Source organism: Coptis chinensis, chromosome 2, assembly GCF_015680905.1.
Source record: "Coptis chinensis isolate HL-2020 chromosome 2, ASM1568090v1, whole genome shotgun sequence".
In the NCBI taxonomy this organism is placed as follows: domain Eukaryota; kingdom Viridiplantae; phylum Streptophyta; class Magnoliopsida; order Ranunculales; family Ranunculaceae; genus Coptis; species Coptis chinensis.
In genome coordinates this window covers 97,267,905-97,295,879 of record NC_141457.1, presented here as the reverse complement: position 1 = coordinate 97,295,879, position 27,975 = coordinate 97,267,905, and the positions used below count along the sequence as shown (strand labels likewise).

At 37.6% G+C, this 27,975-nt stretch overlaps 3 protein-coding genes, 2 long non-coding RNA genes and 1 other non-coding gene across 20 annotated transcripts; 4 read left to right on the top strand and 2 right to left on the bottom strand.

Annotated features, from left to right (window-relative positions):
- Positions 1-1,350: 1,350 nt before the first annotated feature.
- On the top strand, positions 1,351-5,267 carry LOC147519397 (receptor-like protein kinase 7). Its single transcript, XM_086590990.1, has 2 exons — positions 1,351-4,301; positions 4,572-5,267. Exons 1-2 carry the CDS (start codon positions 1,739-1,741, stop codon positions 4,970-4,972), a joined length of 2,964 nt encoding a protein of 987 aa, XP_086447116.1. The 5' UTR covers positions 1,351-1,738; the 3' UTR covers positions 4,973-5,267.
- TRNAD-GUC (transfer RNA aspartic acid (anticodon GUC)) lies at positions 4,419-4,490 on the top strand. Its single transcript has one exon. It is a non-coding gene; the product is annotated as a tRNA-Asp (tRNA).
- Positions 4,534-11,744, bottom strand: LOC147519396 (equilibrative nucleotide transporter 3-like). Of its 8 annotated transcripts, XM_086590996.1 has the most exons (11): positions 11,541-11,744; positions 10,982-11,093; positions 10,732-10,901; positions 10,455-10,559; positions 7,555-7,710; positions 7,288-7,431; positions 7,088-7,193; positions 6,563-6,738; positions 6,310-6,470; positions 5,921-6,179; positions 4,534-5,841 (listed from the first exon to the last, which is right to left on the bottom strand). In XM_086590996.1, the coding sequence occupies exons 4-11, from the start codon at positions 10,542-10,544 to the stop codon at positions 5,734-5,736; spliced, it is 1,200 nt and encodes a 399-aa protein (XP_086447122.1). In that variant the 5' UTR covers positions 10,545-10,559; positions 10,732-10,901; positions 10,982-11,093; positions 11,541-11,744; the 3' UTR covers positions 4,534-5,733. The 8 variants fall into 8 exon arrangements, with proteins under 8 accessions (XP_086447122.1, XP_086447120.1, XP_086447121.1 ...); XM_086590994.1 differs by lacking the exon at positions 10,732-10,901; XM_086590995.1 differs by lacking the exon at positions 10,732-10,901 and having other exon boundaries at positions 10,982-11,089.
- A 774-nt stretch (positions 11,745-12,518) lies between these two features.
- On the top strand, positions 12,519-14,345 carry LOC147519395 (uncharacterized). The gene is made up of 2 exons (XR_015212191.1): positions 12,519-14,087; positions 14,173-14,345. It is a non-coding gene; the product is annotated as an uncharacterized LOC147519395 (long non-coding RNA).
- Positions 14,251-27,222, bottom strand: LOC147519393 (uncharacterized). Of its 7 annotated transcripts, none has more exons than XR_015212186.1 (8): positions 26,817-27,222; positions 26,355-26,473; positions 20,651-20,865; positions 19,102-19,242; positions 15,961-16,021; positions 15,644-15,720; positions 14,723-14,908; positions 14,251-14,590 (listed from the first exon to the last, which is right to left on the bottom strand). It is a non-coding gene; the product is annotated as an uncharacterized LOC147519393 (long non-coding RNA). The 7 variants fall into 7 exon arrangements; XR_015212187.1 differs by having other exon boundaries at positions 14,823-14,908; positions 26,817-27,218; XR_015212185.1 differs by having other exon boundaries at positions 14,716-14,822; positions 26,817-27,218.
- XIP1 (Leucine-rich repeat transmembrane protein kinase family protein) lies at positions 21,869-25,484 on the top strand. 2 transcript variants are annotated; one of them, XM_086590991.1, is made up of 3 exons: positions 21,869-22,391; positions 22,700-24,633; positions 24,831-25,484. In XM_086590991.1, exons 1-3 carry the CDS (start codon positions 22,378-22,380, stop codon positions 25,217-25,219), a joined length of 2,337 nt encoding a protein of 778 aa, XP_086447117.1. In that variant the 5' UTR covers positions 21,869-22,377; the 3' UTR covers positions 25,220-25,484. The 2 variants fall into 2 exon arrangements, with proteins under 2 accessions (XP_086447117.1, XP_086447118.1); XM_086590992.1 differs by lacking the exon at positions 21,869-22,391 and having other exon boundaries at positions 22,567-23,223; positions 23,698-24,633.
- Positions 27,223-27,975: the final 753 nt, after the last annotated feature.

The following is a 27,975-nucleotide window of genomic DNA, read 5'->3' as shown; positions in this document are numbered from 1 at the left end:
TAGAAAAAGTAGATCTCTTTCTCGACAACACACCTTCCACGGTACTCATGAATCCTTCAAATGAAATACCCCCATCACAAACTCTCAATTTCACCTCGCCACCAACATACTTCATCCGGCCATACTTGTCCGCTTTCATCTCCCCATTGTAGTGAATAAGAACATCAAAAGAAGTACCTAACCAGTAAGTATAAAAAAAACAACCAAAAAGCAATGGTTACAAAAAGTATCTAACCATAAACCATAAAAACTGAAAAGTAAATTCAAACATTTAAGCACAAACTAGACCCAACTAGTTAAACTAACACTTTTAGGACATTTATGATGAATCCATCTTAAATGCCTTAATATTAAACCCAACATTAAATATAGAATCAACATGGAAACCACAACATGCTACCACAACTATATAATCAACATGCATTTATGCATGGAGACGTCATAAATTGTCTTCAAAACCCTCTTCCTTGAAAGATGAAACATCAAACAAACAAAACACTAAACTACGTGGAACAAAACCGTGACCCAAGGCCCTAGATAGCTTAAAAACAACAAACTATACCTTTATCATGTGAATGTGTCATGTTTTCCATGTCAAACCTTAAAAATACAAAAAGCGGAGGACAATGACGAGGAAGAAGAAGAAACAAACCAAGAAAAAAGCGAAACTTTGAGCTTTTGTCCTTATTTTTTAGGTTGGCTCAAAATCTGAGGTAAAAAGTTGTAAAGGTAATCGACAACAAAAATCACCGAGAGTTCTGATAGTTTATTAGTCGGTTGCTTCTTCATTATAGCAACCACGGATACTACAACATGTTTGATTAACGTGTTTTCTTGATCAAGATCCAACGGTTGTCCATCATTTGTAAAGTCAAACTCATGAGGTACAATATGACAGCGAGTTATGCTTGCGATGGTAAAGTAAAGGGGGAGAGAGTTGCATGTCCACGTGGGCATTGTTTGAAAAAAGGGAGAAGGACAAAAGTGTCAAAAGTGAGGTTGAAAAGTCAAAATTGAAGAGTGGTTACTACTTGGGAACAGATTGACATTATGGGTTACTAATTGGGAAATTACCCCTGTTTCAGACTGAGGAGTAGAGCAATACATTAGCTGGGTGACACCTAATGTAGTAATTAACTTGGTGGGTGGTAGCCTGGTAGGTGTAGTTGCCAAAAAAGAGTTACATCTTGTATGCGACTGATGCTGCTAACTTCCTCGTTAGTGTAATGGAACTAAAATTCCAACGTCATGTGGAAGAAACGTTAGCTTAAAGATGATGCAGGAAGTGGGAATTTCAGTAGACGGCCCAACTAACACAACTCAATTCACTAGAAGACGATCTATACTCTAAGCATTATCCCACGTTCTTATTAGACTTCTTTCTATACACGGGTTATCCAACGCAAGTAGTCAACATTGGAGGCATAAGAAAGTTCCGCACACGCACGTTATTCAAAAGCATGATACATCTGATTCCAAAAAGCAATCGCATCAGAACATTTAAAGAATTTTGACTTTTGACTTTTGGGCGACGGTTCACATTTTATGAACAAAAACTACCACCCACTCACTATCTGATTTTGACTATCTTGACTAATTTAACAAATCATTGACTAAAAATGCCACGTGGCACAAATTCAATGCCGCCACTCACTCTTTTATTAGGCTTCTTTGTTTATACTTGCGAATTTGCGATGCTGGTTAATTACACTTGTCTTCAATCTTCTAAAACTTAAAAATGTTTTGGCGGGTAAATATTTCCAGGAAACTCAATTGCCCGGAAATTTTACTTGTATGTTTATTCTTCTTGTTCACTTCCATTCAATCAGATGATCTTCAGGTGCTAATGAAATTGAAAGAATCACTTGAGCAAAGTGATACAAATAATGCGTTTGAGTCATGGAAACTTGGCGCTTCTCCTTGCAACTTCTCTGGAATTTTCTGCAACGCTAATCGGTTTGTAATGGAAATCGAACTTTCGCAGAAGAATTTAGATGGAAATCTTCCATTTGATACAATCTGCCAGCTTCAATCATTGGAAAAGCTCAGCCTAGGAAATAATTCTTTAACTGGGATAATTACAGATGATTTGAAGAACTGTACTAAATTACAGTCCTTGGATATATCTAATAATTCATTTGAAGGAACTGTGCCGGAGTTATCATCACTAAGTGAACTAAACTACTTACGTTTAGAGGGCAACCGATTCACAGGTCAGTTTCCATGGAAGTCTCTTGAAAACTTGTCGAGTCTTGCTTACTTGAGCGTTGGGGATAATCAGTTCGATATCAGTCCATTTCCTTTAGAAGTTTTGAAGTTGAAGAAGCTTTATAGACTGTATCTAACGAAATGTAATCTGGAAGGAAGAATTCCGCTTGGGCTTGGGGATCTAACAGAAATGAAAAACCTCGAGCTTTCGGGTAATCATTTAACAGGCGAGATTCCAGAAGATATTGTGAAACTTACGAAGCTATGGCAGCTGCAGCTCTATGACAACAGTCTCAATGGAAAATTTCCTGTTGGATTCGGAAACTTATCTGAGTTACTGTACTTTGATGCTTCGAATAACAGTCTTGAAGGAGATTTGATCGAGTTGAAATCATTCAAAAAGATTGTTAGTTTGCAATTGTTTGAGAACAAATTCTCTGGTAATATTCCAGAAGAATTTGGTGATTTCAAGAATCTAGTCGGTCTCTCGCTTTACAAGAACAAGCTTACTGGTCCTCTGCCTCAGAACATAGGTTCTTGGTCAGATTTTGATTTCATTGAAGCTTCCGAGAATTTGTTAACTGGACCGATTCCGCCAAATATGTGCAAGAATGGAAAGATGACTGCGATTCTCATGGTGAATAACAAATTCACTGGAGGTATTCCAGATAGCTATGCTGCTTGTTCGTCGCTAACTAGATTACGTGTTAGCAACAACTCGCTTTCGGGTAGTGTTCCAGCTGGTATTTGGGGATTACCGAACGTTGACTTCATTGATTTGGCGATGAATCAGTTTGAAGGTGCAGTGACAACAGAGATCGGTGATGCAAAAACTCTTACGCAACTTCGCCTCCAAAACAATCGATTTTCAGGTAATCTTCCATCAGAGATCTCGAAAGCTACGTCTCTTGTTTCAATTGATGTGAGTTTTAATCAGTTTTCTGGTGAGATTCCAATGAATATCGGAGACTTGAAGAAGCTTAATAGTCTTTATTTACAAGAAAACACGTTTTCTGGCAACATGCCGGACTCTCTGGCAGAGTGCAAATTAATCAACATCATAAACCTCGCCGGGAACTCAGTTTCAGGTCGAATTCCAGCCAGTTTAGGTTTCTTACCCAGTCTAAATTCACTGAACCTATCTACAAACCAGCTTTCTGGGCAGATTCCTGCAACTTTATCGTATCTTCAACTTAGCCTACTCGATTTATCAAACAACAAGCTAACAGGCCTAATACCGCCATCTCTTTCCAATCAAGCGAACAACGGTAGTTTTATGGACAATCCTGGCTTGTGTAGTCAGAATATCCGGTATTACCAGAAATGTTCATCATCAAGCCACATTCGAACTCTGATTTCTTGTTTCCTTACTGGAACAATAGTTCTTCTCGTCTTGCTTGCTTGTTTCATTTTCTTCAAGAAGAAACAAGACAAGCAAGAGAAAGCGTCGTTCAGATCAGATTCTTGGCAAATTAAATCGTTCCGTCGATTAAGTTTCAGTGAAGAAGAAATCTTGAAATTGATCAAACAAGAGAACTTGATTGGAGAAGGAGGCTCAGGGAATGTTTACAGAGTTGTTGTTGGAACTGGGACAGAACTCGCCGTAAAACATATATGGAACATAAGTGCCGATGGACGGAAAGTTAACCGAAGTAGTACAGCAATGCTAATGAAACGATCAGGAAACTTGCCAGAGTTTGATGCAGAAGTTGCTACATTGAGCTCAATTCGACATGTGAATGTTGTGAAGTTGTATTGTAGTGTAACCAGTGAGGATTCAAATTTGCTGGTGTATGAGTATTTGCCAAATGGCAGCTTGTGGGATCGTTTGCATACTTGTGATGGTGAAAATGAAAAGCTTGATTGGGAAACAAGATATGAGATTGCTTTGGGTGCAGCGAAAGGGTTGGACTATTTGCATCATGGGTGTGATAGACCTGTGATACATCGTGATGTGAAATCCAGTAACATTCTGTTGGATGAGTTTTTTAAACCTCGAATTGCTGATTTCGGACTTGCCAAGATCGTGCAGTCTAATGGTGGAAATCACTCGGCGCATGTCATTACTGGAACTCACGGCTACATTGCTCCTGGTGAGTTTTTACAATTTTATTATGCAGTATCAAGTGTCGAACATTGCTCAATTTTAAAATATGGCATATTCAAATGATTGGAAAGCTAAATTACAATAGAGCAAATCTTTCAATTATGTCGTTGTAGTATAGTGGTGAGTATTCCCGCCTGTCACGCGGGTGACCCGGGTTCGATCCCCGGCAGCGGCGATTTTTTTTCTGCTTCTTTTTAATTTTATTTTCTGTGTGCATATTTCTGCTGCTTCTTTTAATTTTATTTTCTGTGTGCAGAATATGCTTACACATACAAGGTGAATGAGAAGAGCGATGTATACAGCTTTGGTGTGGTACTGATGGAGCTAGCAACAGGGAAGAAACCAATTGAAGCAGAGTTTGGAGAGAATAAGGATATAGTGAGCTGGGTATGCAGTCTACTCGGGCGAGGGGAGGACATTCTCAATATGGTGGACTCAAGCATACCTGAGGTGTTGAAGGAATACGCAGTCAAGTTGCTGAGAATTGGACTGATATGCACAGCAAGGCTTCCAGCACTAAGACCATCCATGAGGACTGTGGTTCAAATGATAGAGGATGCTGAACCTTCCAAATTCATCAACATAACTATCCGCAAAGACGATGGTAGTGACAAAGAGGTCGTGGGGAGTTGCGAGAAGCTAAAAAGTAGCCCTTAGAATCACATTTCTTTGCCTTGAACTGTGTTTTGTAGCTCATAAACTCGGTTGTTTGATAGTCCGAACAATGAGACCGTACAGTTTGAGTTGGGAATAAAGGATAAGGAAGCAATAGCATAAATAGAAACCCTCAGCTTGGAGTATACATGTACTGTAGCAATGTCATACAAATTTTGGTACCCCATGTTTAACAGGAAGAGACTTGAAGCAGTCCAATAGCTCTCCATATATTGAAAGATTTGTACTACACAGGATAAGCTGAATTGTTGAAGTAGCCCTCTTTTATCTTCTACAAGCTCTGATTGGTCCTCTTATTAAGCCTGTATTTTTAATCCACTTCCTAAAATTTTGGCCTCGAGACTTTTGAAATTTATGTGCATGTGGTATTTGAAGATTGTCCAAAAAAAAATTTAACAGAACAAATAAAATAGTTCGGTGAAAGCACATTTTTGGGATGGACATAGTAAAGATTCACAATCGAGAAGGTTAATTCCATCCTTACTCAAGGTCTAATGGTCGCATCCCTTGCAACAATTTCTACAACAAAGAACTTGCACTCAACATTCAAGGAAAAAGAATTGATTGCGGTTCTTTTCCTCTCGTTTTTTGTTTTGTTTTTGTTGGTTTCTTAAACTTACACTAATTAAGGGAACCGTAAAAGATCTGGACTATCTCCAAGCTCATCAATATATGAGTGATTGATTGACGACATTGTCCAACTGCACCCCAGTTGACCTGTGGTATTGCTATAGAAACAAAGCTCACCAGCCTTTGCCAATGAGCCACATCCAATCAAGTGTTACCCCCGAGAATAGACCAAGAATAAGAGACAAACAAAGCAAATTTCCCAAGGCATTTTGTTCCGGTCCCTGAAAATTTAGAGACCATCAGTTCACCAAGAAGCCCATCACAAGTACCAAGTAGCAGACTAGCAGGTAATTAACTAACCTTGTAACCTTTAGGTGCCGCAGTGAAAATGCAAATAGTAAGATAACCATTGGTTAGTCCTAAAATCGATGTCAGCATGATCATCCACCCTTGGTCTCCGTAATTGGCTGTGAAATAGAAAGCTGGAATCAGTAAGAAGCGACTGAGGATCGCAATCATAAGCCCTTTCCGTGATTCTAACTTCAGGTATTCTACGACAGGGATATATCTTCCAACCAGGTCCGAGAAATTGTATGTTGCAACTAAAACTAGTGCATACCTAAGAAACAACCAACAATCAGAACATTAGATCCATAACAGCCAATAAGTTCTCATTATACGCTGGCCGTAAGCACATGAGTGGAATTGACAAAGCTAATTATTACTTCGTCTTTGGGCATATAACTCACCATGACCCTAAGCTATGTGATCCAGTATCTTCGAATAAGAAACCAGGAAAAATTGACAACGTCAGCACATATATGAGAAACAAGTCAATTGCATAGTCTATATTCTGTAAAAACAGTTCTTTATTACTGAAACGCCCCACTTGTTGAGAATCCTCCTCATTCTGCAGATATTTTAACATCTTTGTGTGAGAAGTTTTCGTCTCGGATATCCAAGATCATCAAGTGCAATCACTAAATAGGCAAAAGGAAGTACCACTTTGCTTGATTCTGTTTGGATGCCACCTGCAGCTAGATCGGCAGAGACCGTCTTGGATCCTTCTGAGGCGGCCTTTGAGCGATAGTACTTCACAATTGGAAGCTTTGGGAATATATATGCATAAAGAAGGACACACAGAAACTCAAAGACAGCGGAGATTGCTAAGAACATCACTGCGGAGAACAATAATTACCTTAGACAGATGGTATCATGAAAAACTTAAGGAAATCAAGGATCACTAATATTGAAGTCCAGAAACGGAACAAGCGATTCTTCTTGCAGATTGATGTCTTCTTGAACTATGTTGCTACTAGGACACACTATTAGGTTGATCCATATATCAATAATACCAGAAAATATGAAGACAATTTGAAGTAGCCTAGATTGATAATTGGACCTTTTTCAGATGTTACATGAAGTTGGCTAGAGTTGATAGGTTTATGAACTACTAGCACAATTTGACTATAAATTATATCATAATTCTCAACAGGAATACAAATGGATGAGAGTTGTGTTACATACTAGCCCCCTTGCGAAGACCGTTTTTCGAGTTCTCAAAGGCTACTTTAGTAACAAATCTTAAAGAGGATGTCAGAGCCCCTGATGCAGCCAAACCAGCCAGGAAAGACTGCAGATTTCCAAGAAAAAAAAGATATACGACTATTCGAATAAGTAAAACAAGTTACTTTAATCACCAACTAGGAAGTAGGAAAATTACTAACTTGGAGAAACTCGGGGCACATGAAAGAGAGATCCCCAGCCATTCCACCTTGGACATGGGCATCTGCAACTCCAAAAGCTGCACTAGCAATGCAAACACCAACAAATGTCCAAATTCCTCCTTTCCCAGATGTAACTAAATCCATCTATCCAGCAAATGAAAAACACAACAAATAATAAACAAAAGAAGAAATACCCAGAGATTAATGTAAACAAACATTATAAGGGTTGGCAATATGACTAACAAGTCAGCCAGGATGATTACTTACAACAAGGACCAGAAGCGAACTTATAAAGAAAGTGATATAGCCAAGTAAGTTCCTTCTTCTTGTATTTATAGTTGCTTCATAGTATGTTAATATTGCAAGAGTTACAAGGGCAAAAGGCTGATAAACAATCGTAAGTACCCTTGCAGGGTGGTACCTCTGCACAGAAAGAACAAGGCAATAAGTAGATATATATATATGACTACACCATCCGATTACAGGGAAAAAAAACAATCTGACATTTTCCAAGCATTTGGTGGAGTCGAATGGGCAGTTATTTCTGATCGATGTGTGGTATCGAGACTCAGTGTTTGAATACTCTAATGGCGACTCTCTTATGTGGACTCCCGTTGACTCACGTTGACTCTCGTTTGACCGTCGCTATTTAGCTCTCAATGGTGGTTGTGTGTCCTTGGGGCTTCCTTGGAGGCTCTGTTCCCACCCAACAACAGCTAAAGGAAGCACCTTTAGTAGATCTCACTAAGAATAATGAAGGAAATGTTGAGAAAAGAGTTTCCTTTGCAGACAAAGTTCGCGGTGCTCAACCTCAACAACTGGACTTGGATTCTCTTCCAGTTCCAGAAATGAAAGGAAATATGCCGATGATTAAGCTACCAAAACAAGCAGTGGAACGAGGAAAGCTTTACTGTAAGTACAGCCTTGTTGGTAGACTAGACTTCAGAAAGCTCAATGTGGAAGAAGTTCGTAGAATTGCAATGGAAACTTGGAAGCCAAAGGGAGATTGGAAGATCATTCTCTTGGTAAAGGATTTTTCATGATTCGGCTAACTTGCGAGGATGAATGGAGGAAGATATGGTGTGGCGGACCATGGAAATTCAAAGATCAAACTCTTCGATTAACAAAATGGACGCCTGATTTCGACCTCGACGTCCAGGTAAAATCTAGTGCTTTAGTTTGGATTAAGTTTCCAAAACTTGGACAACAATATTGGGATTATGAAATCTTGATGTCAATGGGTAGAGGACTTGGCTCTCCTGTTGGTGTTGACAAACATACTATGCAAAGAGACTATGGTTTTTTTGCTTCAGTTTTGGTTGAAGTAGATCTTGCGAAACCGATACCAAACCAGATACTTGTTGAAGAGGATGAGCATACATCTTTCCTTCAAGAAGTTGAAGTTGAAAAACTCCCAAAGTATTGTGGACACTGCAAATCTGTTGGGCACCTTGTTGCAGAGTGCAAGGCACTGCAAAAAGGATTTAGACGCGAAGAAGCAGTAGTGGCTGAGAAACAAGCTGAGGATGTGCAAAAACAGAAGAAAAATAAGAGGAATAGAAACAAGAACAAAAATGTACTGATCGAACCAACGAACAATGTCTCGGTTGAGACGATGGGTACAGTTCCCGTTGAGGTGCCTACTACAACAACAACTGAGGTGGTTCCAATTGATGTGGGCACCGTGGATAGTGTAGTTGAGCAGCAAGCAACTGAGGAGGATGCACAAACACAAGAAGATGGAATTGATCACGTTGATGCAATACCACAAGTTGTGGTAGCAGAACATATAGCTACTGATGTTGTTGCATTGGTTCCACTAGCTGTGGAAATGCAATCAAGGCAACCTTTGAATGCACCGCAAGCAGAGGTTACAGCTACTAACTGCTCTCTAGCTGTTGAAAATTTTGTTTCTCCAACTCTGTGTAGTCTTACACACTACATTGCACCTCCACTCAGAGTCACTATGGCTGAAAATACTATTGTGCCGCAAGAGAATAGTCGAGCAGCTGATTCCTATTCTCCCATTGCGAGGACTATGAAGAGTGGAGGTTTAGAGCCCGATTCCTCTTCAACGATGAGAATGGCTGAGTTCAATTCTTCTTCCACTACTGGAGAGGAAAACAGGCTCAAATTATTGAATGAGGCAAATTCACTGCTAAGATCGGTTAATTGGGCTGACCTCGCAGATAATGATGAAAATGCCGAGGATGATAAAGAACCATGGCAGAAGATAGCAAAGAAAAAGTATAAGCCTGCATGGATGTCTCAGGAGCAGGTTGATGACGAGGATAACTCACAGGATGGTGATGAACCATGGCAGTTTCAAAAGGAGAAAGGAAGCAAGACAAAGGGGAAAGATGTGGATCTGACTCCTCTTTCACCCAGGACAAGGAAAATTCCAGCAAGATATAAATGATTTACTATTACTGGAAATACATATGGTTTAGACTTTGGAATGAAGGTTTTATCACCTTTATGGAATTTATTTTTTGGTTTCAAAGTGGGAACTTAATTCAGCCCGGGTGGTGCTTAACCCCTAGTTTGTAAACTTTTATTATATATAATATATTCACATTTTGCCTGCAAAAAAAAAATATATATATATATCTCTACTTGAGACGCTAAATAGCATGTATCTGTTAACTTAATAATAATGTACTTGAGATATTCGAGTAAATCCAGAAACAAAATGAAATGCATAGTTCATGTCCAAATTGTATTTATTTATTTTGGATGCCATACTCCAATTTTTTTGGGTGATAAATCCAGAATCAAAATGAAATGCACAGTCAATTTTTTTATTGCAGTACGGCAAGACTAGTATGCAACACGTTGGTTACAATAGGATGTAGACCTCCATTTCCTCAATACATGTATATCACCTTCATTTTGGAAGTTGGAAATGCTGAAGGTTATAACAGTACCAACAAGGTTGTTACAGTCATATCCAACCAAAGACTTCCACTTATAAAGTATAATAATTTAAGTCGAGTTACCTACTTCTATGAGCTCTCTGTTGTTTATATGTATGGAACCACTCGTGGAAAAACAAAGTGGTCAGTTAATTTCATCCACAGGGAGTTCCATGGAAGATCTACAACAAAGTGATTATCAGGTACAGATCACTAAGAATAAGGTATGAAAAGGAAAATGGGATCATTTACCGGATACAAGCTAAGGTAGTAGTCTTGTGCTGTTAACATACTGTTCCATGCCAAAAGACTACCATTTCCTAGAAGCCAACATACTATCATTGCAGTATTCTTTCCCTGTTTATTCAACAGCAGACCAAATTAGGGTCCTTATTCACAGAAAAAGCATCACAAAATAAAGAGATACATAGTATGTGAAAAGGTTAAAATTCAGTTTAACTTTACACCATTAACATATACGCGAAGTGGAGTCCAGTACAGAAAAATGTTCGAATGAGGGATAGCAAACCTTCCTTTCCAGCAATTGTTGAAAAAGTTAATAAGCCATCTTCGTGTTATAAATGGGTTAATTACTGCAAGGTGTTGACAGGTTATTGGACTCCGACAACCAAGATGGAAGGGCATTCATCTGTTCAACTTTCGAAGCAGTTCCTAACTTCCCATCACTTTTGTAAGGGCCTGTACTCTATTTCATTCATTCATTTGATCTTTACAAAGAAAACCAAAGCTAAATACAAGTAAAATATGTAATCACACACCTCAAGCTTGACTGTAGTGCCGTTTTCATCGGGGATCAACATGTCTCACTTAATCACCAAATATATGAATTTCGCTTCTCTCCGTAAAATCCCAACTCTTCAAACTTTCTTCCTTCAAATAGGATTAGTCATTGATTAGATATTAAAAATTGTCATGCAAGTCAGAGTAGTTCTTGTATGTACATAAAACAAGTTTCACATAGATGAGTATCATCTATCGGTGCAGCACATGTAAAATTAGCAATGACACGGATTCTGAAGAATATCTTCCATACACTATATATGCGGAAGAATATCCAATCTATTAAAGTGAGCTGAACTATGAAAAGTGTCTGTTCTTGAATTTTAGGTCCTCTACCATACACCAAATACCAGCAGGTCAGAGGAATCACTATTCAAGAGACCTCAGCTAAACTTACCAACTTTCATTTATAACTAGTTGAGTTCTTGTACACCAATGGAGAAAATGAAGGAAACATATTGCAGAATCAAAGTTAATCATCAAAAGGAAAGTTATGAAACATGGAATACAATTTGGCAAGAGGAGATATGAACATACCTTCAAGCCTCTTCTCTTGGTAAGTGAAATTCCAGGTATCTATTATTATATCTTGTTTTTGAATGAAAGTGAGTGCCCAAAAGGCTTCACTTAAATCATTGTAAAGGAAATAAATGAATAACGAATTAAAGAGGCTATAACTATAGTTGCAGTGGTGCATAAGTGTGGAGTGGATGAGTTATTTTTTCCTTTCCCTATCACAACTCTTTTAATAATTTTCTTAATGGATCTTTATTCAAAATGATGCAGGCTTTGTACAAAATTAACAATACATATATTATAAAACACCTGAAAATGCCAAAGATGTTGTAATGTATTATGAGCAATAATCCTTCAATACATTTGTTTGGTTTGATACGCTCCAATAGGACATGAAAGCGTTTCAAAACTGTTAATCTGTCCTTCATGCAAAATCATTAAGGGTGTTAATTTTATTAAACTAGTCAACCCCCAACCTATTGCCCTTTGATGCACAACATTGAATCAACATGGGTTACATGGTTGAAAATTCTACAACATGATCCGATCATTTGGACAAAGGACAAGATGTAGAATCTCTCCTCTTCCTTTAATACCGCATTTCTTGAATTGAGACCTTCTCCACCGTTGATCGAGGAGTACAATCATCGAAATTGGCATAGCGATATAGCTTCATGATATTAAGAAACATTATATTGTCAGTTGAGAAGAGCTGCAAGGCATGCTGTCGTTAATCTATTCTGATCACATCCAATGTTGTTGTCGTCACCTTGAACTCGGCGCAGTTCTTAATTGACTCCCCATGTCATACATTAAATTTTGTTTTCCAAACATGAAATCCAGTGTTATAACGTTTTGCATGGGCACCAGTAATACATACAGGACGCGCCGACACGGCAAAAGTTACATTTGCTGTCAACATATGAGTTTTTACTATCTCTATATTTTTTCGTACATTTTTACTAGGGCACATCCTTGGGTTACCGAATTCTCAAAGATAAGGGCGAATCTAAAAGGCTTTAACGCCTTAGCATCTCTCAAAATCAATCATGTTCTTCTCTTTACCTTTACTTTTCTTTGCTAAAAGTTTTTTTTTTTTTTTGGCAACATAGATAAAGTTGGACAAAAGTTCTCTAAGTTATACAGCTTGATTTAGAGACAAGATAGAGATTCCGGTGGATGAAGCCAAGGCAATGGGTTGGTGCATTTGCAATTGTGCTAGTAGAAAAGGAACCTTGGAAACGTTAGATTATCATTACCAGAGAAAAAGTTAAGGGAAAAGAAGATCAAGAGATACAAAGGTCAAATTACTATTTCTTTATTTTTTTAATCTCTCTAGATACGAGAGTTTGTGTCCATTTAACGGTGCTATCCTTATATGCGCACTAAATTATTTTTTGACTCTATCAACCAACTTGTGAAGCTCTAAAACATGAAGAATCTCTACTTTTCCTCATCTCTTTAACGAACTCGAAACATACCCCGACAAACTGACAAACTGATAGGTAGAAAGGTAGAAAGATAACTGAGAGGTGCATCAAGATAGAGCGACCTACCCGCCTGTCCAGCCAAGCCCAACTGAGGACGGGTTATGGACATGCCTATTGAACCCAAGCCCACTGAAGCCGGAGCATTAGGCTGCCCACCCCACCCAATATCCAAATCATTATGAACCATGAGCGTCCTTCGATGATCTATCAAATGTTTTCGTTTATATTTTCACTTTTCTTCATTACAAATCAAGTCTTTCGTATGGAAAGAATAGTTTTTTTGTCGCGTCCACTGATAAGGGATCTATCTTCGTGTTACCAGATAGGATATTCGAATGCGATAATGATCTAAAGCTCCATCCATGATCTATGGGAAATAGACTGGTTGAATATGCGTGAATAGACTGAGACTCAACTTTGTGCAGCTGAGGGATTCAAAATCCCATTACCACTCATCTATATCAATAAAACTAGCATCATGCACGAATTAACTGAGGTAGGGGACAACAACTCAATAGAAGCGCACCTTACATACAAAGATTGTACCATATATCAGAAGTGGTTGCCACAAAGTTGTAGACCAAACTTGTTGTCCTTCACCTCTTAAAATTCAATTTCCCGTTAATGACGCATCTCATTTGAACCTTATCTACACTATATACTTTGTAGTTTGTACTCATTCTTAGTGTTGGAGGTGCTTGAGGAGGCTCTCGCAACAAAAGTTTACTTTATGCTGGTACTGGACTCTTTTAAAATCTCTAACGACGCAATGGATGATAGCTTGTGTAACTCCTTTTTTAGTTTCTGTAAACAATTGAATGTGTTAGAGATAAAATTATACATGATTAATTTACTGACAGCAAAAGAACTAATCCAATTATGGCAACTGCAGCATAATGTAAAAAGGGCAAAAGATAATCTCAATGGGCCATATTGGTTCACTGAGTTCACCAACAGTAGCAAAAGGGTTGATGACAATCTCAACACCATTCAAACCGAAGGCTAACCAATTCAAAGGATGGTGTCTTCCATATCATATGTTAACAACTATCTTCCCATATGCAATATCAAACACATGGTATGTGATTCTGTTGTACATATCATTCAGAAAAAGTTCAAACAACATCAGTACTCACTATGACCATATTATATTTTCGTGCCAGGTCTTAAAGAAATTGGATCGATTCCCCATCGACTGGCTCAACAAACTCACACCATCTGTTCTCTTTGGTACAAAATGCAAACAACATTGTCCATGCCTCTTGGGATCAAAATATAAACACATTTTGAAATATTAATATTAGATGGAAATACATCTATGTATGATATTTGTGGATGTCGCAATTATGTAAAATTATTCATGTACATAGTTTGTTTTCGTTAGTGATTCACTTGTAAGCATAATACATTGACTCTTGAAGTGCTTGCAGCATCTATAAGAGGTTTCACTTTCTCGAAGATGGCTCTATTCTGGTTTGAAAAGGGTGTAGTGGTGGGAAGAGCAATAGAGTTCTGAATGAGACCTACTCAAACCATTCGAGGCTCTCATAAAACTTCTTTTTCAGCATAGAAACAGAAGGCCTACAAAAATCAAGAGAAGAGTCACTATATTACGACAAAACCCACGGTGAAAGTTACACATGTGTATGTGTGTGAGTTTAGGAACTACAACAATGTTTCCAATAACCTGATCATGCATATCTTACCATTTACCTTGACATATACGACGACACAAATCTATCAGTGCGTTAGCTGGCTTTTTGGCAGAGTTACTTTATACAACTCATGAAAGGATTCTGGGATCATATTTTACCTGCATGTCAAAGTAATATTTTGAAGATAGATCAATTGCAGAATCAGGGAGACCGGATGATTCAAGTGGTTTTCCACCGTTTAGTCCTGTGAGCATGCATCTCAATTCCATCAAAATAATTAATTTTGCAAAATAATTAACTAAAGATTAGAGTGTGTATTCCCCAGTCCCCACTCCCCATGCACCCAAACAAATCAGTAATAGCATACTCAATTTGGACAGAGGAAATTGAAATTACAAAATTGCTATCCTCGAATTGTATGAACACAATGAGCAGTATTCAGACACAGATGCAAAAAACACATACCCAGATCCCATATTTTCCTAATATAGTAAGATATATTTTCAACATGAACAGAACATTTGCTATTTATTCTTTTACATTCTCATGAGTATTCATCTATGTGCGAACAATAGCAGTCATTTGGATAACAATCACATAGAAGAAATAAATATATATAGAGAGAGAGAGAGAGAGAGAGAGAGAAAGTGGCGAGAAATTCAAATCTTTAAGAACAGTGTTTGCCTTCTCACACTACCAGATATGAGTCATCATGTACGCCATGAATATGAATAAGGTCAGAAAAAATGAGAGCAACTCCACATAGAAATCTATAGGTAAATTTCATATCAGTGTCTACAGAAGTAGCAACTTCTTAATGACATATAGAATCTCACAACACATAATAATGCACTGACAATCAGGATTTTTAACCCCCGCTTAGTTTGGAAATCATACCCCAAGACCTTGGAGCTAACCTCCAAAGGCCTGATTCCTTCAAGCTGTGAATATTAAAAATTATGCCATAAGTATAACTTACATCAGTAAATCTCGGGAGCAGACATGATTTGCCAAACACCAGAATATCCAATGAGCAAAAGCTTGAATAGATAATCACTACAAAACAGCGCCACAAAATTTGTTTCAGCTATATATAGTTTAGATTCAAGATTGAAGAAATCATATAGTATTCATTTATGTGTGAATAGTACCGGTCGAAGATTGTGAATAATACCGGTCGGAGACCGAAGACAGGGCGAATAATGAGAAATTGCAAACACGAAGCGAGAAATATTCAAGAAATCTACAGAGAACCTTTAGATTGAAAAGATAAGCATTTAAGTTTTATAGATGTACCTCTGTAAGCTTGTTTACTCAGTTGTTGAGCAATTTCACACTTCTCCATATTCAAAGCACACTGCCATTTTTAAAATATGCCAAACAATTATTTACCACAAACAAAAAAGGTATGCCATAAATTAAAAATTTCCAGTAGCGTACATGCACTGTAGTTGCCAAATCTAAATGAAAAAAAGAATACTGAGATACCCTCATAACCCTCGTTAGTGCTTTCACTCTTCTCTACACTTATATCCACTCACAAATTAAAGAGTTGCTCACAACAAACTCAGGTTATTTTATCGACTATAGTTTCATAAAATTACATAAAGTCATTTTAACTTTTATTTCCTCAAAAATTAACTAAAATTGAAATAATTTATTGTAAACAATTTATTCAACGAATGATAAAATGACAAAGACAACAATGAGAAATTTTCTAAAGATAGAAGAAAAAACAAATCCTTTTTAGTTGTAAATTTAACTTGAAGGAGATAAAGCAAACAAAACGTACTTGCTCAAACTTCAATTACATATTCAAAACACAGATATATCAAATAAAAAGTAATGAAAAGAGAAAAAATCACTTTCGATCGTCTAGCTTTCTCAAGCTCGATATATCATAAATCTCTTGTTCAAGAACTTCCAATAGAGAACTCAATTGCTTCAAGCACTAATCGTTTTTGAGATGAATGCATAGGAAATAAATTTGATCAATTCAACAAATAATTAATACGTAAATGAATCAATCATCCTATTATTGGAGATTTTAGAGAGAGAAAAGAGGAGCGAGAATATTCGAGAACCGTAGAGATAATACCTTCATAGAGTGAAAAGACCAAAATACCTCCAAAATAGATAGAGAAATTACCAAACTGCCCCTGTGACGCACGTGAAAATACTATTCATCATACCCCATATTTTTCTATATAGTAAGATTTAGCTTTAATTCTTTGTCAAGATTTCAACTAGTTCTTGTTCGCTTATCAAATAGTAGATAGACCAATTGAAACATTTCCCATTTTTCGAACCTTAAAGGATATAAAATTTAAGCATATTTTCAACATTTTCAATACATGAAAATGTGATATGATTAAGTAAGCTTCCAAAGTAAGATATAAAGGTAAAAATCTTAATAGATACATTAAGGAAATTTCAAATGTTACTCTTGGTTTAACATACACTTACGGTAAATGTGGGACATTTTTCTATAACTTCGAATACGCCACAGAAACACCTAAGGAATGATCACCCACTCTTAAGGGATAATTTTTGTTTGGTGGCAAACATTAAATGTTTTATATTGTTAACTCTTTGTGTGTGTACCCGAGTGGGTTATGTTTATGAGTTTCTCATGATCGTAAGGCTTCGAGTATGGTATTATTGTAGTAAGGATTCTCCCTCTAATGATCATACTCTTAGGAAGGTATATAACTCTTTGAAGTTTAATCAACGATTAGAGTCTGCCTCAACTCCATAACCATTTAAAATAAAAACAAAAAAACAACAAACAAAAAAACAAACAAACAGTGATATGTTTTCGGGTGAGTGGAATGAAAATTTACCTGACGGGTTTTAGAGGAACCTTATTAGTTTGAGTTGCCAGCCAATCGATGTCATACTGAACTGTGTAAAAGGCCATGGCCAATTGTACATACATCAGGAAACTTGGACTGGGCTTAATTAATACTAGTTTTGAGCGCGTGGGCTACGCCACGTGTCTATGTTATAATTCGTTTGTTTTACTCATTTTTTCACGTTTTTGCCCCTAAAGTATTCCATTATTAGTTTGATATCCAAATATTTATTTTGTAATTTAAAATGACAAATAGGGACATAATAGTCTAAAGGGATTATCTTGATTGAGACAACTCAATCAATAAATTTGCCCACGCCAATCATCTCGTTAGCCTTCATATTTATCTTTTAACCCTTACAATATCTTCAATATTACAATGGTATTTAACTGTATCTATTGTAATTTTAGATAGAAACTGGGACAAAACCGTCTGAAACAATGTAAATGAAGTTGTCTTGTTGTGCGAACGGATTTTCCACAGCTCTCCAGCTCACTCACCTACGCCTCATTACAACGTAGAATAGATATCTTCAATATTACAATGGTATTTAACTGTATCTATTGTAATTTTAGATGGAAACTGGGACAAAACCGTCTGAAATAATGTAAATGAAGTTGTCTTTTTGTGCGAACGGATTTTCCACGGCTCTCCAGCTCACTCCCCTACGCCTCATTACAACGTAGAATAGATATCGCAACAACGTAGAATAGATATCGCATACTGTGTCTGTGAAATGAAAGCCCACAAGTGTTCCTAACACAAAAGATCAACGAAAGTGCCATAAGCTCCACAAGTGAAATGAACACCCGATCGAGGATAATCACATAATTTTAAGATTCTGTTAATTACCTTTTAAAAATAGCTAATGTAAGCATAACTGGCACGTGCTTACATTAGTGTTTTGTACATAGTACACGTTTTATATTTTTATGATGTATGAGTGTATGACCTTGCTCTTAGATGTGAATATGATTCACAAAATATTGTACAGTTGTTGGCGAAATTAGTTGCCAAAGGGCGATACCAGTAAATATCTTTGTATGGATTCCTTTTTATCGTTTTTTTTAATCGCTATGCGCCAAGTTTTCAATTTTTCATCATCATAAATTCATAACCCACCTCAAAAGTGCATGAACGCATTCGTAAAAGAAGACTGAAAATTATAATAAATAGGAGATGGTGAGTGTTGGTGTAACAACTAGAGTACAGGAACCGCACTCAAAAGAAAATGGTCTGTACACCAAAGGAGTAATAGGTGTGATTTTATAGGCTTTTTATTCCCTATACTCGATGATTTCAAATTGACTCACTCTATACGGCACATCTCCTCCATTTTGTAAAGAGATTTTTAGTGCTCAACCCATATAAGAAGAATAAAGTCAGGTTGCTATATTGCGCTGGATGCGGCTTATCACAACATGAAATCGTCTGCTTGGTGAGAAACATTTTAATCCTCCACTTGTTTCATCATTTCCAGCGAAAATAAGTTTTAAACTCGAATTTGGTTGCTATCTTGCGCTCATCATAAAGGAAATGTACGTTTAGCAAAAGAATTTGATAAACAAAAAGACTGTATTACCTGATTATTTGAGTGGTTCAGTAGTTCCTTCCTGAGAGGCCGAGACACACTCACACACGATGTCTACCTTGACAATGTCACGAAATGTTATGCATAGCAAGGGGGGAAAATGACACCAAATGTTAGGAGAACTTCGAGAATCTGTCAGAATTTTCAAAAATAAAAATAAATAAATAAATAAAATCATCATCTGAAATTTCATCCCAATTTCGAGCGATACCAGTAACTAAGCTACTTCAAGCGAGGTACCAACATTTTGGACCAGAATGAACTACAGTGGTACAGTGGTGTTCTACGTGTTATCCAAATATCCAATACAGTTTACAACAAAGATGCTATAATTGGTTTTTCATTTTTGCTTAGAGAAGTGACCAACTAATTCCCATTTTGGTTCTTAGATTGAGAACTCATAACAACAAAGAGAACGCATAGTTTGAATATTAGAAGCAGAGATGAACATTTAACCTCTACTTCCCATTGTTTACAGTTTACACTTTTACACCATATAACCCCACCTTTTACTGCAAATATTTTCTAATACAATTTTAAACAGAGAGAGTAGATGCCAAGGGTCCAGATGATCCGATCTATAACGAAAAGCAGCGAATGATTGTTGCCACTTCTGATTTGCAACTTCCAATCCAGCGAGGGCTACAAGCATACGTCCAAATGCGTGGCACACGCGGAGTGACTTCATTGGGGGCTGATAGCACCTCAGCAAAAAGTTGATGTAAGTTTGGACTACTTTTTATTATGTATAGAAAGTGGGAGCATCTTTTGCTTTGTGTTACTTCAATCATGAATCCATTCATGGAGTAGTGTCTTATCCAACATATGGATTCTCTTTTGTGGGTTAAAGCATCCAAATTGGGCTTCTGGGGCCATTCGAGTCTTATATCTGACTAGGTCGATTTCTTAGTATATATCATTTGTTTAGGCATTGCTTAGCTACTTCATTCTCGTATAGTCGTATAGAACTATAGATCACCAGAGTACGTATGAAAGTAAACTAACCAACTGAATAAGTTATTGGCACGTTTCCTTACGCTAATTATAGAGAAGCAAATTATATAGCCCAATAGTGAATGCTCTTGGTGGCTAGCATTCTTCATGATTTCATGTGGGTAACAAAAATATGATAACGCACAGAACTACAGAAGTGTGGTGTTCTCCCAAATTCCTAAGCTTCTGCCTAACTACACATGACAATCATTGCAAATCCCAAGTGTCTGGAAAATTCTCAATGAAAAAAGTGTTTGCTCTGCTTAGGATCGAATAAACACTCCAAGTAAATATAGCTGGATTTAGATTTGCAGTCTCGGAGTTCATAATACTTCACCATCTGTCCAAAGTTTCGAGCATTGTCCCTTTAAGTTATAATATAATAGTTCAATATACATGCATTATTTTGTATAATCATTGTAAGACCCTGTTCTTTGCGTACTCTCTTTTGATTATATATATATACAAAAAGGCTTATGTTCCAAATTCCTGGTCTTTTTAATTAAATATGAAACTAAGCTCAATAAAGAAAAGATATGGAGCGCACCTTGGATTAATAAACCCCACACATGTTTAACACAGGTGAATGCTGAATGCAGGTACGATTTAGCTTTTAAACCAGGAATCATCCAAGTATCCAACGGTTCGCCCATTTTAAATCATAATCGTGCAGAATTGATATGAACATGCTTTTCCAGGACCGAGTAACCAACTGAATTCAGCTTGGAGATATGATGGCAATTAGATTTGAGCTTTGAGCATCTATAACATGGGCATCAGACGCCCATGAGAAGCAATCAAACATCAGAAAAAGCCAAGTATCACATACGATTAACAGTAAGTCTACCTATGAAAAACAAATAACTTATCACAGATAATGGAGCTGGCTCAAAGGGGTCGACTGTTCACTTAGAACCATGTCATAGTCTCAACATATCCTTGGACATATCGAAAATTTTGCAGTCTTGTTCTGAACACCCCAAGAAATTGTAAGCTTTCTAAGCTCAGATAGCTTGGGATGTGTTTTACTTTTTCCTGGCAGTGAAGCTCTATTTTAATGTGGTTGGTTTGTGTGTGTGAGGAATTCTATAATTCCATTCCAATCTTCTGAACCTCTTGATCTGTTACTAGTTTTACAATATTCAAGTCTCAATTAGCTTCTGCGCTTACCAGCCTATGGATGTGTTTCAGATACTTAACACACATGAAACACATCTAAGGCACATGATCTTGGTGTTTCAATTGATTAATCCAAGACGCATGATGTGATTCTAAGATAAGTTACTCAAATTGAAGAGTTTAAGAATCACTAGTGCAAAGGAGGCACAGGTGTTTGGTTAATACTTAATACTCAACTTCCTGAACTAGTGTATGAACTGAAGGGCATATCTTATGCATGTACATCAACTAGGATATATGTGTTTCCATGCAAATAAAAGCATCCGTAGGGTTCTTGTACTTGATAAAGAAGAAGAATCAAAGATACATTTAAAATTAGTGATTGATGCTCGTACGCTACAGGCTATGCTAACATCATTGATATTCTTCTGTAAGTACTACAGAAGCAAGATATTTATACACAATTAACTTCTAATGGACTATTAATCTAGACCGTCAACTTTTATTGAATGTACTTACACCAAAAGATCCAGCCTAGCAAACGATGTTAAATAGAAGTGGTGCGATGAAAAGGTTCTGATCAACGAGTGTTAGCTTTCAGGGGCAAGTATGTTATGTTCAAATATCTTATCAGTATAAAGGGAATACATTGATGTTATTCCCTACCTGCATTAGTGGGTATAAACATAAAAGCCTCTTTATGCAAAGATATGCACTGTTCTATTGTGTCTTACACCCTTTTCCCTTCCATGCACCTCTTTTTGTTCACCATCACTATGTAGTAGTACTGCACCCAATGATTCCTCAACAATGCCATTTATAAGCTTCATCTCCTCCTTGCATCCTCTTTTATAACCACCACCATAAACATATCCTCTCTCTTTCCATATCGTCCTACCAAATACATATGAGCTCCTCTCCAATGGCTCTCCACTATTTTTTCGTATGTATCATGCTTCATCTTTCTTTCTTCAGTCTCTCCTCCCAAAATACCATTGGTAATCAATCTCATTTCTTCACTCTCATGAAACAATCCCTCTCAGGTGACTCCATGTCGCGTTGGAACACTGTCAAAGCTGGTGAAAATTCTTACTGTAACTACACTGGAATTGCTTGTGACCAGCACAGTTATGTTGTGGAAATTGATCTTTCTGCATGGTCTATCACAGGTAAGTTTCCAGACGGTGTGTGCTCATATCTTCCGAAACTGCGCATTCTTCGGTTAGGCCATAACCATCTTGATGGGAATTTTCCAGTTAGCATAATAAATTGCACCTTATTAGAAGAGCTTAATCTCACCTCCTTATATCTTACTGGAACACTGCCAAATTTCTCAACCATGAAATCACTCCGACTGCTTGACTTGTCCTACAACCACATCATAGGCAATTTTCCAGTGTCAATAGTTAACCTTTCAAATCTTGAGGTGCTAAATTTTAATGAGAACAATGACTTCAACTTGTGGAAACTTCCACAGGAGATTTCTCAAATTGACAAAACTCAAGGAATTGATTCTATCGACATGCATGATGCATGGTGAGATTCCAGCATCCATTGGAAACATGACTTCCCTCCTCGACATAGAATTATCAGGCAATTTCCTTGCCGGTCGGATTCCTAAGGAACTTGGCAAGCTGAAGAACTTGCAACAGCTAGAGCTTTACTACAACCAGCATCTCAGTGGTGAAATACCTGATGAGCTAGGAAATCTAACCCAACTCATCGATTTGGATATGTCTGTTAATCAACTGAAGGGAAAGATACCGGAGTCTCTTTGCAAGCTTCCGAATTTGCGTGTTCTGCAACTGTACAACAACAGTCTCAGTGGAGAAATCCCAGCGGTGATAGGGAACTCAAAGACATTACACCTATTGTCACTCTACAGCAACATCTTGACGGGCAACGTGCCACAAAATCTTGGAGAGTTATCCGATTTGATTGCAGTGGACTTGTCGGAAAACCGTCTCTCTGGAGAGTTGCCAAGGGAGGTTTGTAAAGGAGGTAAGTTGTTGTACTTCTGTGTGTTACAAAATCTATTTTCTGGTGAGTTGCCTGAGAATTATGGAAAATGCAAGTCCCTTCTTCGGTTTAGAGTTAGTTATAACCATCTGAAAGGATCAATTCCTGATGGACTTTTGGCACTTCCGCATGCTTCAATCGTTGATTTGGGATACAACCATTTTGATGGTCCAATCCCAAAAACGATTGGCAACGCTAAGAACTTATCGGAGTTGTTGATTCAGGGTAATAGGATTTCAGGTGATATACCATCTGAAATTTCTCGAGCAGGCAATCTCGTGAAGATTGATCTAAGCAACAATCTCCTATCTGGTCCTATTCCAGCAGAAATTGGCAACTTAAGAAAGCTCAATTTATTGCTATTGCAAGATAACAAACTGAATTCATCTATTCCGAAGTCTCTTTCTTTCTTGAAATTTTTAAATGTGGTCGACCTCTCCAACAATCTCTTAACAGGAGATATCCCTGAAAGCATCTGTGAATTGCTTCCCAACTCAATCAACTTATCAAACAATCGACTCTCAGGTTCAATTCCTCGCTCCTTGATCGAAGGGGGTCTAATAGAAAGTCTTTCAGGAAATCCAGGTCTATGTGTTCCCGTCTATCTTAACTCATCCAATTCAAACTTCCCTGTTTGCTCAAAAATGTATAGCCGGAAGAAGCTGAACAGCATTTGGTTGAGTGGTATCTCAGTGGTAGTTGTGATCGTTGGACTTCTGTTATTTCTAAAGCGTTGGTTTGCTAGAGAGAGATCATTGATGGAACAGGATGATACATTTTCTTCAGCATCCTTCTCCTATGACATCAAGAGCTTTCATAAGATCACCTTTGACCAGCGTGAGATTATTGAGGCTCTAGTTGATAAGAATATCGTGGGACATGGAGGATCTGGGACTGTTTACAAGATTGACTTAAGCAATGGACAAGCAGTCGCAGTGAAGAAGCTTTGGACTCGAAAGACAAAGGATCCCACCTCAGACGATCAGCTGTTCTTAGATAAGGAACTCAAGACCGAAGTCCAGACTCTTGGAAGCATAAGGCACAAGAACATAGTCAAGTTGTACAGCTACTACTCAAGTTGGGATTTGAATCTGCTGGTTTACGAATACATGCCAAACGGCAACCTCTGGGACGCCCTACACAGAGGAAGGATCCTTTTGGATTGGCCCACCAGACATAGAATTGCACTCGGCATTGCACAAGGTCTATCCTATCTCCACCATGACCTATTGCCACCCATCATTCACAGAGACATCAAGTCAACCAACATTCTTCTGAATTCAGATTACCAGCCTAAGGTTGCAGATTTCGGTGTCGCAAAGGTCTTGCTAGCAAAAGGGAAGGATTCAAGTACTACCCTTATTGCAGGAACTTATGGTTACTTGGCCCCAGGTAAATCAGTACTGTTTTTAAGTTGAATCAAACAGTTTAGTTGTTTCACTTTTGATCATGTTTAAGTGTGCATCGAAGTGTGATGTTAGACTAATTTCACTTTCTGGTAGACCATCTTTTAGTCTAACCTTTTATTATTCACTTCACTATTCATCTTGGTTAATCATTATCTAACTATCTTTTGCTGTTTGCAACAGAATATGCATATACATCTAAGGCAACAGCAAAGTGTGATGTTTACAGCTTTGGAGTGGTTTTGATGGAACTTGTAACTGGCAAAAAGCCCGTAGAGGCAGAATTCGGAGAAAGCAAGAATATTATTTATTGGGTGTCATGCAAGGGGGCAACAAAGGATGGGATCGCAGAGGTGTTAGACAAACGATTACTGGGCTCATTCAGAGATGAGATGAGAAAGGTGCTTCGAATTGCTATCCGTTGCACCAATAATACCCCAACCCTGCGCCCCACCATGAAGGAGGTCATTGAATTGTTGATCGAGGCGGATCCTTGCAGGTTTGAGTGTTGCAAGGCATCAAATAAGATCAATGAAGCATCAAATGAGACCAAGATTATGAACTCTTCATAACTATCAATATAGAAGTCTGAAGGCAATTACAGTTTAGGAACTACTGAATAGTGATTATCTCTTAATGTTAATTTAACAGTTTTCCTTCTTTTCTTTTCTTTTTTCTTTTTTCTTCCGTAGACAAAAGTGGTAGGAAGACTCTGATTCTGTTTCTAGTTATTGTAAGGATATGATGGTATATGGACATAATAACTGCTTTATAAATACGCACAGCATCTACATTTCACAGATCCACAAAGGAAATCATAAGGTTGCTTTACTGAAATTTTGTTCTTTTCTTTTCTATACGTACATCATAAGGGTGAGCCAGACAAGTACGCTTAAAAGGCAGGAGATGTTCCAGAGAGGTGGAAGGTTGCATTTTTCATTATGATTTGTTTGCATTGAAGTGGTTTCCTTGGGATCAAAACTTGGGTAGATTCGTTGTGGAGGGCCTACTTTAAATCACCTGTCCGCGGGAAAAATGAAGAGACATGATTGGTAGATGAGCATCTATGTCTCCATCCAAGTTAGGAACATATGAGAAAGCAGAAGGTTCTTTTCCTCTTACTTTCCTTTTTCTTTGCGAGTGCTGATTTTTTTGTTGAAAGGGGAAGGGGATGTTAAGCACAGTGCACTAACTTCAATCACCGTACATAGTGTGCCATGAACTCCACTTACAAGTAATAAAAGAATATCTATTGATGCAAGAGGCTTGTTCCATCTCTAAAAGCAATAACAAATAGCCTAAATAAATAAAGAGTATTAAGTAGTTCATACCATAATCATTGCTTTGTCACAATAAAAAGGAATACTACAGTTTTGGGGACTAATTTAGGTCCCCTATTTCATACTTATGGCAAAACAAGAAGGAAATAGTTGCACAAGTGCATATGTCCTGGTCCACAAGTATGTGTGTGTGCGAGTGCGTCATTCAGTATGTGCAGGTAAATCTGTAAGTGGATTATAAGTCCTCATAAAAAACATGAAATGAATAACAATAAAGTATGATCCAATAATGTTCAATAGTGGCTTATGCTGATATCAAAATCAAAATTGGGTAGAGATGATTACTAAAACAAAGATAAGGGCAAACAATGGCTGATGGTGAAAAGAATTCGTAGGCAGATAATCGTATTATGCAAAAGGGAATTACCTTACTGCAACTTGTACACTAACGTGAATGATCACCAATGAAACTGCATTGATGTTACTAGAAACTGGAATGGCATACGTAAATGTGTCCAACGTTTCAGTAAAACTAGTTCATGAGTCCTGCCAAGTACAAAGAATAAGAAACTTAAAACATATCACTCGCACAACTTCATTACGTCACGCACAAATTAGTCTAAGCATGCACAGTTACAAGTACAATACGGAGGCTTAAAATAATTTATGAGCCTTTTATTTGTTTTGCACACATGAAGCTTTTGAAGATTAATAGAGCATGTAGAGACTAAACAATATAGCAAACAACTGGCGTGCAGAACAAGTAAAAAGATAGGAATATAAATATTTAAGGTGAGTAGGCTAATAATACATGCTACAATACTAGTACATAGACCCACAAAACCATATCAAATACCTAATGATAAGACATAAGACGTGGTGACTTTACCTAGTAAGCTTCTTGTTTATGATTTTTCCAACTTCCCAAACAGAATGTGCTCATTTGGAGCCAAAAAACTACCTTTCGTTCGAATAATAATAAACTTCTTGACTGCATGATACGAGAGGAGCCAGGGGCATTTATTATATATTTTGGCCTGGTCCCCTTATTTAACCTTACTGGGCCACGTGCTTACTCTGTGTGTGGGCTGCGGCCTTCCCTACGAGGCCCACATCCAAGAAAGGGCCCAGTTACCCAGCAGAGTAGGACACTAGAGTGTGGGGCATTAATAGAGGAGATAGAGACTGCTATAGTGCTACTGAAGTAGACTTGTGTTTAGCACTTTAGCATCACAAAAACAAGTCCACCAGAGAGGTCAGTAACGACTCAGGCCAGTATCCCAGTCTTTAACACTCCTGCAAAGGCATTGCCCCTACCTATATTTAGCTTAGCCCAAGTTAGACTTTACAAACAGAGTACGAAGTTCATTTAATCAATTCTTCTCTGCAATTCTGCATTTCCTCTGCCTTTAGTAAAATGACATAGTGAATCAGATGTTAGTTCCAGTTTCTGTACGTCGAAAGAGACCATTAAAAACGATTCTACAACAAAGACAAAAGTTGTCCGTAAGTCAGTAAGTCAGAATTCTGGCCATCTTACATAAGAGAGTTGAAACTTAGCTGTGTTCGAGTAACATTTGGATTTAAAATAGACTTGTTTTATGGTGATTTCATGTCTGAAGGTTGCTTCTTTTTTATGCCCGACAAAACACTCTTTGTACGCCATGCAAATTACGGAATCCTGATGAGATGAGACATTAGAAATGCTAGCCAGGCTGCTTGCTACACCTTCAAAACTCAAAAAGTCAAATAACCATCCCCTGCAAATTCTTAAATTTGGCACCCTTTTGTCCAGAAATTGTTTATGACTATGTGGAAGACAAATGGTGATTCAAATTAATCAAATCGTGAAAAATGCTGTAAGTGATTCAAATTGAGCTCGTAGCCTCGTGACCCTCATAGAGCAACAGTAAGGAATTTTAAAAAAATTATTAAAACCAAATGCTGTCCTTGCCTTGGCCATTAGACACATCGAAGAGGACCTTGGTATTTACTTATTCAAAATGCACGAACTAAGCTTGGGCTTGCTCCATTTACACCCAAAAGAA

Bases quoted from the DNA above. Each gene is read 5' to 3' on its own strand.
- LOC147519397 (XM_086590990.1), top strand. From the start codon at position 1,739: ATGTTTTGGCGGGTAAATATTTCCAGGAAACTCAATTGCCCGGAAATT. The intron at 4,302-4,571 runs GTGAGTTTTTAC...TTCTGTGTGCAG, and splicing joins TCACGGCTACATTGCTCCTG to AATATGCTTACACATACAAG.
- LOC147519396 (XM_086590994.1), bottom strand. From the start codon at position 11,023: ATGTTGATCCCCGATGAAAACGGCACTACAGTCAAGCTTGAG. The intron at 10,560-10,981 runs GTGTGTGATTAC...TTGAATAAACAG, and splicing joins GCACTACAGTCAAGCTTGAG to GGAAAGAATACTGCAATGAT. The intron at 7,194-7,287 runs GTTAGTAATTTT...GGAAATCTGCAG, and splicing joins TGTGCCCCGAGTTTCTCCAA to TCTTTCCTGGCTGGTTTGGC.
- XIP1 (XM_086590991.1), top strand. The intron at 24,634-24,830 runs GTAAATCAGTAC...TGTTTGCAACAG, and splicing joins TTATGGTTACTTGGCCCCAG to AATATGCATATACATCTAAG.